Source organism: Rhipicephalus microplus, chromosome 3, assembly GCF_043290135.1.
Source record: "Rhipicephalus microplus isolate Deutch F79 chromosome 3, USDA_Rmic, whole genome shotgun sequence".
Classification (NCBI taxonomy): domain Eukaryota; kingdom Metazoa; phylum Arthropoda; class Arachnida; order Ixodida; family Ixodidae; genus Rhipicephalus; species Rhipicephalus microplus.
The window spans coordinates 138,597,960-138,611,013 of NC_134702.1; the positions used below are offsets into that span (position 1 = coordinate 138,597,960).

General features: G+C 42.5%; 1 protein-coding gene and 1 long non-coding RNA gene across 2 annotated transcripts in view; one reads left to right on the forward strand and one right to left on the reverse strand.

Annotated features, from left to right (window-relative positions):
• Window positions 1–13,054, forward strand: part of LOC142803950 (uncharacterized) — a 227,908-nt gene that overhangs the window by 120,263 nt on the left and 94,591 nt on the right. The window lies entirely within an intron of this gene.
• Rnp4F (RNA-binding protein 4F) overlaps window positions 1–13,054 on the reverse strand; it is a 60,868-nt gene that overhangs the window by 45,283 nt on the left and 2,531 nt on the right. Inside the window, exons 5-7 of the mRNA XM_037422135.2 lie at window positions 10,637–10,742; window positions 8,133–8,257; window positions 4,322–4,486 (exon numbers count right to left, since the gene is read on the reverse strand). Of these exons, the coding sequence (XP_037278032.1) occupies window positions 4,322–4,486; window positions 8,133–8,257; window positions 10,637–10,742 (396 nt within the window). The remainder of the gene's footprint in view (window positions 1–4,321; window positions 4,487–8,132; window positions 8,258–10,636; window positions 10,743–13,054) is intronic.

Sequence of the window (13,054 nt, forward strand, 5' to 3'; positions counted from 1 at the left end):
ACTACCATGACAAAAAACAAAAAAATTTAGATTGAAACAAGACCTAGCTTTGTAATAAACGTAAAAAATTTGTTCACTACATAGTGTTTCATAAATTGCTACACTGAAAAAAACCTGCTGTGTAGGCAATCTTTAGGAAACCGCTCATTTTGTTGTCTCCAATGCCCTAAGCCACGTAGTATTAAAGTTACATACTTTGCTCAAAAACATATCGAGACCTTTAATGTGGATGACAAAAGAGGGACTCAAAATTGCTCTCAAACACCACGTTCAAGGAATTCCAAGGAATCGTCTTGAATTTTTCCCCCATGCCCAGGGGTGCAACAGCCGAAATAGAATATGGAACGATTTTTGGAGCAGCACAATCTTACTTTTGAAGCACTTAAATGCAAATTTAGAGCAGATTACGGGGAACAAAACATTTATTTTTTATCACAAAAGACCAAATTTGGAGCAACTAAGGCTTACATATAAAAAAAACGTATGTGCAAGCCATTCAACACTACCTAAATCCTGCAGAGTAAACACGACCACTGCTGTTTCAATAGAACTAGTATTTTGATCTACCTCACTGAGCAAACAATGATAAAGTCCACATTAGCACTAGCTGGGTGTGTCAAATCCTTTGACAGAATCCGTGAATTAAAATGTAAATCTGCCAAGCTAGCGACCTTCACAAGAGATTCGTGAAAATGAGGAGTAGGGGTGGCAAAAAAAAAACTTGTGCAGTTCTCATTTTCTTTTTTTTTTAAGGCAGCAGAAGTGTCACACATTGCTCCGAATGAATGCCACTAACTTTTTCAGATGTCAGCGATCATACTAGTGCTCATAATTATGTGGTAGTATACAAGCATGATTAATTGAACGAAATTTGCTATCCTGTCAGTAGTGCTAAGCGCCCCTTTTAAATCATAACATGCTTTTCCACAGGGCACTGGTGTATTGGCGTGATGGTGGATTTAAGCAGCGTTCTGCATGGTTTAGAACGAAGCCAAGAAATCATTTAACACTGCTACGCCCCCCCCCCCCCCTTTTTTTTCACGATGGGGATTAGGTTTAGGGCACAACATCTCGGCTCGCTTGCAAGGCCCGTTCTACCAGATAAAGTAACAGCGGCTCACGGCCATTGGTCCGACGAGAGCACCGGATATTTATCGTCGGGACGACGCAGCTGGCGTAACTTCAAGACAGAAAAATGTTTTATGTGCCGTTTCTATAGGCACCGTTCAACCCAGCATCTGTCGACGGATATTGGCTAGGATACATGGAGGACACGTGCACGCGTCTATGTTCTGCATGCCCCTAACGGCAAATGTCAAAGACTTTGAGACGGGGCAGTGTGAGCAATGCAGCTCCCTCTGGTCGGTGTGCGGTGCCTATGGGGACCAATGAGGTCGCCTGAAACACTGGTGTTCACAGCATGTGGGCTCTGTTTGTACGCGGAAAACGCAGTGTGCGTTCCCAGCTCTAGTTGCCAACTCAACATGCCATAGCCGCTTTTGCCAACTAGGAAGTTCATATTTTCCATGAGGCGTTCGTGGCTACGGCGACGCATTTTTGTCTTGAAGTTGCGTCGTCCCACCGATTGGTATCCATTGCGGTCAGCGGACTGATGGGCCACGGTGTAAGATACAAACAATTTAGTGGGGACACTTCTCGGCTTTCCTATGGGAGGCGATCGACCAGATAAAGTTACCGAGATAAAGTAACTGAGATAAAGTGACCAGATAAAGTAACCAGATAAAGTAACCAGATAAAGTAACCAGATAATGTAACCGTCGAACCGCTGCCGGCAGCACATTCAGTGGCAAGCCAGCCCAACATAAAAATGAATGAAAGTTTCACGTACTGTTGCTATAGCAACCGGTGAGGCCAGTGGAAACGCCAGCACTCACAGAATGTCACGTTTGTCACTCGCAAAAAACAAGTCATTCGGCCGCTACAGTTGCTAGCGTGCTTTCGGCACGTTTCATGAAGTGGCGTTTCATCATTTCTGTTTGCAAAATGAAATTCTATTGTGGTGAGCAGCCATAAAAAATATTGGGTGAAAAAAGACGTCCACACAGTGAGTGAATATAGGAAGAAAAGGCTTCCTATAAAAGTAATATAATATTCAATGTTCCTTCTGATCCCGAACACCTGAAAGCGTGGACTCAAGCGGTTCCCAAGAAAGACCGTCAGCTCAGCACAAAGAATGCAATATGCAGCAAGCACTTCTCAGATGAGATGATTCTGAGGAAAAGATACTTCGGAGAGCTAGCTGAAACACCAAACGGTAGCTTTGTAACGCATGCAAACAAATTGGTCTAGGTATCTAAGTGGTTGCTTCTTTTCTTACGGGCCATCACGCAGTTTTGTTCAAGTTCTGCTTTGCAGGCCATCAAAAGCATGTGCATCCCACCCCGCTGTTCGTGCACACTCCAGATCCAGCTCGCCAAACCGAGTGCATTATCTACCATCAGTGAATACACGAAAACCAGCACATTTAAATGAAGAGCCGCTTCATACAAAGCTTTGGAAAAAACGTCAGTTACGTTTGTGTTTATTACACCCCAAGCAGTATAAACTTCACAGGATGTGCGAGAACCATCTTCAAATACCGGCATGCATTTCATAGAGAAGCATGGAGACCGCACTTGCCACGCGTCTCAAACCCCCATCATGCTTGGTGAGAAGAGTAATCAATTTTCACTCTTTGGCAGAAACAACCCTTCTGTGTAATTAAATTCAAATTTCCCCTGAAGGACCGATTGTTGTAGCAACGTCTCTTTCTGTTTTCTAGCTGCGTCTACTCGCTGCCGGCAGCGATCCAACGGACGTGTGTCGCTGTTAGTTTATCTGGTCGATCTTGTCTCGTAAGTGTCCCCAACTAAAGTGTTTGTATCTTACACCGTGTGATGGGCGCATGGCTTTGTTACTTTATTTGGTTGATCGCGCCTCACAAGTGCCCTGAAATATTGGGATTAAGGTTAGCATGGATAGGTTCCCATAGTTTAAGGTCAGAGTCACCGCGCTTGGATTGATGGAAGACTCCAACTGCAGGTGGGCCACATGGCCTCCCTTTCTCGCTCAAATTAGTGCAACTGAGAAAATTTGAGGTTGGTCAGGCATTTTGGCACAGCATGGTGCGATTTAAGCAAATTTCATGGTTATGGTGCAGCTCGGTGCAAAAGTGGGAAATTGTATCAAATAGGCGCAATTGGCACAATTGGCGCAGCGGTTGCACACGTGCACCCCCCAACATCTTGGTTCGGCAGGTCAAACATTTCCGTTTCCATTTCTGTATTACATTTCCATTCCCACCTTTCTTGCACATGATGGCCACTTGGGAAAACAGTAAAAGAACAAAAAAGAATGAAAAAGGTTCACAGTGTCTGCGATAAAGTTGGACCTGCAATTAGATGATGCTACGGCAATTAGAGCTCCAATGCTTCTCGTAGATTACTCATTGACTGCGATTTCTTTGTTGGATCACCTTAGCGTTGCAAACATCAATGCTCATTTTAAAGCTTTCAATGCAGAATTATGTACAAAAAGCCAAACAGGATGTTTATCTGATCATATAAGAACAAAGAGGAGGTGGTGGTTATCACATTGAACGAGCCAATGATCATGCCAGACATGTGCATCATGCAGTTGACACTGCACCAGGAATCGACAGCAAGACGGACCCATACAGAAATATGCCAAAGCCCCGTTGTTTCACTGAGTTGGGTACTACGCCTGGTAATGCAGGCCTTACGTGGCTGCTACACTGCACAGGCGCTTCTTCTTGCACACCTGTATGGGTTTTTGCTGCCACGCACAATTCTGAGACAAGGTGCATCTAATGTCAATGGTAGAGAAACAGTGCCAACCGCTGTCTAGTCGACGTCTGCCAGCAGAATGACTGCTAGGCTCGAGTACATATTGAATAGCCTTTAATAGAAAGACAGGTAGCAGGCATACCATTTCATGGCAAAGCAAGGCCAAAGCACGAGGCACGGTACAACATGACACCCCTGTCCCACCTACCATCGTGTTAATCGCGTTAAGCTGCATTGTAACTACACTGCCCAACTTAATTCTTCCCATAAATGTTTCTGTTAAATTGCTAAAAAGAGCGGCCTGACTGCCATGCTTTATTCCTGCGAAATGATATGCTGCAGTCAAAATGTAGTCGCAGCTCTTGGTAACTTAATTCGCACTGCTGAGCTCAGCAGGACACCTCGTTCGCTTAACTACCATGGCGCGGAAAGCACCTGAACCCAACCCAGCCATACCTTTATGAAATTTCACGGCACCAGGCAACGTTCTGATTGCACTACGTGCAAGTACGCACCAGATAAGCCATGTACCGTTCCCAGAGGTCAGCCACCAGGCAGTGCTGTGCCAGAGCACGCTCATACAGGCACTGGATTCGGGCGGGGTCACCTTGCGATTGCTCCCACTCCAGGTACGGGAGGTACAGCGACAGGTCAGGCACTCCTTTGTCGTCTTCACACAACTTTTTTTACGAGAAAAAAAAAACAAAACAAAAGGGGTAACTAACTGCTTTGAAAAGTTTAGCATTTCTAAAACTACGACGGATTTATTTTCACCACCTGATGCCAATTCCCTGCTTCAATTAATCTACTCTACTTCGTGCCCCATCTCTCTATTGGTAATCCCAATGGAGCTGTTTCAATAACAGATCATGAGATATCCTTGGCTCTCTATGTGTGCATTTCACTTTATTTGTGTTGTGTGTCTGTATGCCTGTATTTTCTGTGTATTTCTTGAATAGCTAGAATTGATAAGTATTGAGTAGTCTTATTACCCATTGTTTTCAACTGTTTATTCTTCCAATCTCTCCCTTATTCAATTCCCTCCACGACATGTAAGGTGCTTCTAAAAATACAAATTGAGAATGCATTCAAAAAGTTTCAAAACTTCATTATGAAAGTGATTAGTATGTTATATGAATTTTCCTCGCAACCCCGAATAAAACGGGAGGAAGCATGAGATGGCCGCAATCAAATTCGCCAGCAAGTCAAACTGTGATACGTATAACTGACACCAACATAATGAATAAATATAAAACTTTGCTTACTGACATTGATATGCATACATCATTATCTTACGAAGACACAATGAATATAAAAGTATTCTCGTGCTGGTAGTGACGATGAAAGCAAGGTCTTACTGCAAATTGACGGAGTTCACTTTATCAGCTCGCAAGCGGAGAATAGGTTGTACTGCAGAACGGGACTTTTACATAATAGTTTAGGTGCAGAGAGAGCTCTTCACAATAATTAAAGTTTGTAATGCGAGGCTATGAAAAAACAAAGTCCCATCTATAATTCATATTTGTACTAATACCAAAATGAGTGGCAGGGGTGATAACACTAATATTCACTGGAAATGGTGCTGACACCAGAATTTACTGACCCTCCACTTATTGATTTGAGCACAGAATATCTGCATGTGATCCATGCGCCAGTCATTTTTTTCCCATTTTTAATAACAACGCTGTAAGGCAGTACCCTGACATTCCCCGTCTATTTGAATGTGCATGTGACGGACAGTTTGAATGCCACTGTTCCAAGTTCCAGTGACCAAACTGCAACTCAGAGTGGTTTATTTTTCAAAAACATCATACCTTTTTCTTTATTCGCTATGAAAAGCACCTTACGTACAGGCCATTCCATCCTTAGACTCTACTAAAGAAATTTTACAAAATTTCTGAGTGTGCACCACTGTGCACCACTGGGCTAGACATTAACTGAACCAAACAGTGGTTAAGATCATTCTTCAAATGAAAGTACAAAGCTAACATCTCTTGCAAATGGTTTTTATTGCAACACCCATGCCTACATTTTACATGTCGTAATAAACTAAAATTCCATTAATTCAACCCTGGTAAAACCGGTGAAATCACTCGAATGATCTGGTGGGTTTAATTAAATAAGGTAGAAAATAAAACACACCGGTAATCTAACCACAGCATTTGTCTTCAATTTTAATGTCTCCAAATCGAACACACTCGTTTTCTACCCATCGAATAAAGCACAATAACACAAAATTGACCCTTGAGCGCTTAAACAAAAACAAGTTGAACTAGCCCCATGTTTTAGGGAAAATACACGTGGCTCACATTACGGCAAGAGAAAAAAGACAAAACCAGCAAACTTTGCTTCCATAAGCTGGAACTTGATTGGCACGATGTCTGTAATCATCCATTTCAGGTTATCATTTATCAATATATATTGATGAACTACAATACATCATCTTCCATAAGGTAAGTATCACTTTTGAAGCCCTGTGCTGATCAAATCAAATGGCTCCTTCACAACTGCAAGAGTAACATTGGCCCCTCTCGTAACCTGATGTCCAGCTTACGAAGAAACTTATTTATAGTGGTACAATAGAACTACGTTTATACATCCCCCTGTTTCATGACAATCCGCATTTTGCTATGAATCAGTTTGGTCCCAGCAAAATCTCCATAAAAACAATGTCGACGTTGCAGTTTTATGCTGACCCTGCAACTTACGACAGCTTTCCAATTCCATCAGAAAGAAAAACCACCTTTACTTAAATCAAACATCAACCAAATATTCACGAGCGCAAAATATGAACTTGCATACCCCTAGGTTGATGGCTGGAAAAATATAGAGTGACACAGAATGTGTTCATAGAATGGAAAATTTATTCTACTGGAAGTTCATGTACTTCTACATGTGTCTTGATCGTGTGCGTGCATATCCGGAGTCATTATCTAGCCATACTCTATCTACGCAGAGTAGCTTCAGTCGGCCGAAAAGCTGATATTTTCGGTCCATGGAAACCTTTCCTGGTCGAAATACAGCTGATCTGCCTTTCTTTGTCACACTCGCAGTCACTTGCTTGCAAAATTACTTTACCTCGACTTTAACATTCATAATAACAGCGGGACAGTGACTAGTTGCACTTCACAAGGCAAAAAATTACAACGTGCACAGCTCAGCCGCGTACGAATGCACTCCACCCAAGTTTGTGGTCCGTCATGATTATGTAATAGCGATGACACTGCGTCCAACCCTTCTGAAAAGAGGCTGTTGGCAACACGGTTTTGCTTCACTTTTCACGTGCAGGTAATTTTTGGACTATTTATCAGTAGAAAGATGCACGTTGAATTCAATTGTTTTTAAGGTTGAGAATAAAGATTTGCTCACAATTCCTTCCACTATGTAACCCTGCCATTAGCTATTACTGTCAAGAATAATTTAATCTACTTTCCTTGCAGAGGCATGAGGTCGTGCCATAGGCTTATTCAGGTAGTCTGTACCCGTTTTTCGAGCAAGGCTGTGTGTCACTGTCTGTAATCTTACTTTATCGCTTATATGACGCCCAGATTATACCACGGTTCTGCATGGTCTTCTGCAAGTCATAGAATCGAGGTTCCACTGTATTAGGAGCGCATAGCAGACAATATACAAAAGACAGATAACACAAACGAGCACTTCCTTCAAACTAAAGTTTATACACCGAAACTGGGCAGATTTTATCTTACACTGAACATGGAAATGCGAGCGTGAAGCCACAATCTAAAAACTTAAGGACAGCTATCACCTCGGAGTAAATAAATATACGTCACAAAAGACCCATCAACTACCTCCTGCACATGAGGTTCCCAAAACAAATAAAACCAACTCACAGCAAAACATCACAACTCATGCCAAGTGTGCGAGTGGTTGTCTCATGCGCAAAAGGCAGTTGATGGGTTTTTTGTAATGTATATTTTTTTACTGTGGGGTAATAACTGTCCTTTAGTTTTTAGACTGTGGTTTCACGCTCGTGTTTCCATGTTCACTGTAAGATAAAACCTGCCCAGTTTCGATGTATAAACTTTAGTTTGAAGTGAGCGCTCGTTTGTTTAATCTGTCTCTTCTATCTTGTCTGCTACATGCCCCTAATACCACTCTGAATGAGTAAAAACTCACCTCAATTTCGGGGCTTCTAAAGAAAAACATAAACTCTCGATAACCAGCCTGGCCCATTTGCCACAATTGCTTCAATAATGTACAGGAAGCGCCAGCAACAATCTTAGTCAAAGTGAAATTTCATAGTTGATGGCCATCAACAGGGCCAGACTTGGTTACTCAAACTGTGCGCATTGAGTTGACACTGACCAGAGCAGTCTCGTATTCCTGAATTTTTTCCAGCTTCAGCTTGGCCTTCTTGTAGAGCTGATCCACAGCTGGCTCGATTGCCGCCTCACTCCACTCCTTCAGCTCTCCGTACGTTTTCTCCATCCCTGCAGGCCAACCGCATCAAGCTGTCATGAGCACAACCTCAGCTGAACATTCTAGAAAGCGTGGTTTCAAGGGTCATAAACGACTTTTCTAAGTAATTACTGAATGCCCTCAGTATAAAGTCTATTGCCTCACAAATCAATAGCTGCATAAATAGCGAATACCGAAAAACAAGCATGCTGAATAGATGCAGGGAAGTAGGGAAAGGTGGCAGTGGAGAAAAGAGGTTACGTCAGAGCGCATCACGACCTTGTGCGCACGTCATTAAACAAGATTGCTCTCTCACGTTATTTTCATGCTCGAGTGCGGCTCACTGCGCAATAGTGCAGACTCCAGAGAGCTGCGCCAGCCCATGGCATGTGAATGCCACGCACGACTTACACGGCTATCAGCCAATAGCATGCTACCCGCTATTCGGTGTCAAACAGCAGGCGAGAGCAGCTCTACAGCGAGTGAGGACAAACCTCTGTATAAAAAGAGGACACCTGAAAAAATGACAACTGTGAGCTCAGCTTGTAAGCTCTCCTTGCTATGCACAACTGCAAGATTTGGCCGAACCGGTTAAAAGCAGCGTCTGCTATCCCCTGCTTTCCTACGAAGCCTGAGGGGTGGTTCACGACTACGTACTTTGAGAGATCGACTTTCCGTAGTTGGAAATCAGATGTAAATGAGCACAGGAAGTGTGCTGCCGAAGAGTGAATTCAATGGTTTAAGCACACTGTTTCACTTTGTCAATAACTGAGGGCTTCTCATTCCCATGCCCCAACTCAGCTGGCAATTTTATTATGCAGAGAATCGTGCAAGGGCATATAAAAGAAATGAAGTTATAATGGTACTATAATGACTTATCACTCATTGCAAACCCACGGAAATTGTACACTGCCATATAAAACATACAATTCTAATCCTACATGTCACACAGCTGTCTCCTGAGAAGGAAACTGTTCCCGTTAAGAAGGAAGCACACACACGCTTCAGCCACTGCTCGCTTATTGACCTTTCCATTCTGCCAATACGTGCAGCTGCCCCTTGTCCCTTGTGACTTCTAGTGCCATTTCTCGGCCTTCTGTGTGATCTGCCAAAGTCCTATTTGCTCTAAGTGGCGATGTCACACACTACGTAAAGGGCCTTAAGTCACTACAAGTTCAAAAACAACAGAGAGGCTTCTTTCTCATCCTCACTACAGGCGCTACTTCTTTCTCCACACTTTTTTTTTTCATGAAGAACATGGACAATGTCAGCACTTGGTGCTGAACCCATCAGGATTTTATGTTTTTTGGCTACACGCTATTAGTATATCTGCTTGGACAGTCAAAAGAACACAAAACGAAGAGAAAAGGCTGTTTTTTCATCATAGTCATGCGAGACAGGGCAAAAGGGGTGCTCGATACATGGCAACGCCGGGCAGAAAACAATCCACAACCAATACATCTCGTACTATATAGACCCGTCAAAAGCTTATTTCCTCATAAAGTCATGTGAACAGACTGCTGACGTCCCAAAATTTCCAGAAAAGGCAAGAAAAGCCAGGAAAAAAATAAAAGACGTATTTTTTGTACATTCGAAGGCAGTTTAGAAGCCCTCCAAGTTCTTCATCTCACAGTTGGACAGATGCGCAGACAATTCGATCCTCACTTCTTCAGGCAACGTGAAGAGGCTGCGTAACCTGTCTGGTAAGCTGGCTAGAAATTTCAGCCAAGCCCTGCACATAGGTAAAATGCACTGCAAGTTTCTGTGCAACAGCTTATCATCTATAACTGCCATATGCATAGCATTTTCAATCCAGCACATTTAATACCCATGGACATGGACAAAAGATAGAATGCCGCGACTGACACTAACCCAGAACTGCGGGTTTGTTGAAAAACGTACTAATCCAAAGCTTTCAGACTGCACGTAGGGTGATTCCTCTCCCCCAAGATGAAAAAATCGAATGAGTTTTTACAGTGAAAAGAAAACTATTAAGGGTACATGTGCCAAACAGAAAGAAAAAGGTGCACTTAAAAGGCAGAAAAGTAACCAAAAAGATATAAAAATGCATATTTATGGAAATCAGTTTAAACGGGGATGCTGTTAAATGGAACATATTTTTCCGGTCCCTTCAGGTTTCGTTTAATGAGAGGCTACTGTACTAGTGTAGAAAAATACAGGTGAGTAAGTGCTCCTTCTCTGTAATTATAATGGAAATAGCACTAATGGTAAGCTCATCTCCTAAAGCAAAAGGCATTTAACAGCAATCAATGTGTTGACTGTCATCATGTGATGATGACCTCATCAGATAACGAACAGCCATCAAAAGCTGCGCTGTGGCAATAGTACAGCGCAAATCACACTCCAGTCATATAAACGACAGCGGGACATCCGTCATAAGGAAAACTTGCCGAAAAGTGGGACCGAGAGCTGCCTCTTGAAGAGGCTGTAGACGCGGTTCCTCTGAGCAACATACTGCTCCCGCTGCTCCTGCGTGCTCTCTTCACTCGCACCTACCTGGAAAGAGCAATATACAGTGAACATACCAAAAAGAAAGAGGAACTCGCAATTAGAGTAATTTTTCGAATTTGTCCCCCACCCCTTCACTAATTCAGCCGCTTCCTTACGATTGCAGCAGCCAGAATAAACAGTATTTCGTCTTAGATACACTATTCTCAATAGAGGCAAAGCCTAACAATCAATATTGTGTAAAGCAAGAAAACGAAAAAAGTCCTAGAACAAAAAAAAATATCCCAGAGAGAATCTTAGACAAATGATGCTGGTCCTAAATTTCATCCTGAATAAACATTCAGTGCTGCGAGCACCATTTTTGTGCTAGTTAAAAAGGCAAACTTCTTGGAAACGATTCAATGCATAGATTCACGTATTGCTGCTCAGGAATAAAAAAAAATCGACAGTACGTACCAAATCCTGCAAATGTTATAGCTGTTTGAGTCGAGAAAGATGCTTTAGGCTGCAAATGTATCTTCCATGGTGGGTTTTCAAAAACTGACACTTCAACTTGTGTGGGTGCTGACACCCCCCCTGTAAAGTTGTCTGCGCCATGTGGCGCACGTGTCTCGCCCAAAGGCTTTATTTTGGTGGTGACCACCGCCAGGCCATAGATGGCGTTGTGTTCGCTTTGAGTATTACTGTTGGTAGAGTGGTAGCGCCGGCGGTGGCCCCTGGTGGAAGGCAGGCCTTGGTGGTGGGCGAGGGTTGAGCAAGCCTCTTCTGCGCGTGGCGGCTGCCGCGAACGGTTGTCTGTAGCGTGGGTCCCCAGTGCTCGGCACCGCGGGCTTCGCGGCGGGGTCTCACGTGGAAAGTCAGGCGTTGGCGACGCCGCCTTGGGTATGTGTTAAGGTGTTGGGTGTGTTAGTGTGCATTTATCATGTTATTGCGTGTTTAGTGTGTCATTGCGTTATGTTGTTTGTATGGTAGTGTGTTAATTAAAATTGATGTAACATTCGGCGGACGATATCGTCGTCTAAATTAGTTAATAAATGTATGTATGTTGTGTGCTTGGTACCGACCGCGTCTACTGTGTCCGTTCACCCCAAGAGCGTGGCGTGGCGAGGCGCTCGTTCGCCTCGCCGAGACCCCACAAACTGAATAATTGGTGAGAACAATATCAGTAATACAATAAGTAAGAATACTTAATGAGCTTAGCAATAACCAATACTTCATGAACCAAACTTATCCAATACTCATAAAAAGGCACATGTTGGCAAACTACGATAGAAACCAAACAGCACTGTACAAACAAATCCACTAGTAATGAAATTGAAGATGTCTAGCATTTAAAGCTAACAAGAAACATTTTTGTGCCAGAATTCAATTTCCTGTACACCCCCTTCGTCTAAAAGATGCAGTGGAACTGTAAAGTAGATATCCTAAATGTTTGATGTACAAAAGTCAATGAAATAGGCACACTATAAGTAATACACGGAATAACCTGAATGCCACACTTTAAATAATAATAATAATAATAATAATAATAATAATAATAATAATAATAATAATAGGCTTAAAAGCAGTGAGTAGCCTTTGTTTTGTGCTTCTACTATACTTATGAACAGTCTGAAATAGAAAAATTTTTATTCGGTGTCTTGCAGGTGGTCCCCCTAAAGTTTTATAAACTTTCATTTAATGAAGTCAATGTTTTCCCAGAAACCTGTCTGCTCAGGGAACATCATAATAAGAACAGAAAACTGCTGAACTGAAAGGTGCTAGTCCAAAAATTCATTAGAAACGTTTATTTTTGTAGCACTGTAATTATGACACAGCTATTTTTCATTTACTTCATAATAACCGATACTTCGTTATATCCATGTTTGAGTGTATATTCTTTAGCGTTGGCACATGCCCACTTTGGCTCTGTAGTTTTCCCTTCATAGCCAATAAAAGTTGTCTGCGAGTGAATAGGCCCATGCTATGCGCGATATCAGTGCAGTTTAAAGAGCACCAGATGGTAAAAATTTCCAGAGCCCACCACTATGGCGTGCAACACGATCATATGACGACATTGGCACATAAAACCCAAAATCTAACTATTACAAAGAGTAAATGATGAGCTTCAATCACACAGGGATAAGAAAAAGACATCTCAGCTTCTATGACAGGAACCTTAACCACAACATTTGAAAACATTCTCGTCAGGGGAGCTACAATGTTTTGTTTTATGCCTTTGCAGTTAGTGTTCCCGTTTTAAAATTGTTATCAAACTTTTCTTTACAGTCATTTTTATGACGCATGGAATGCATTCCAAGAAAAATGTGATCAGTGAAAGAATGTTAAACGTGGAACGATAACACAAGGGCAGTACACAC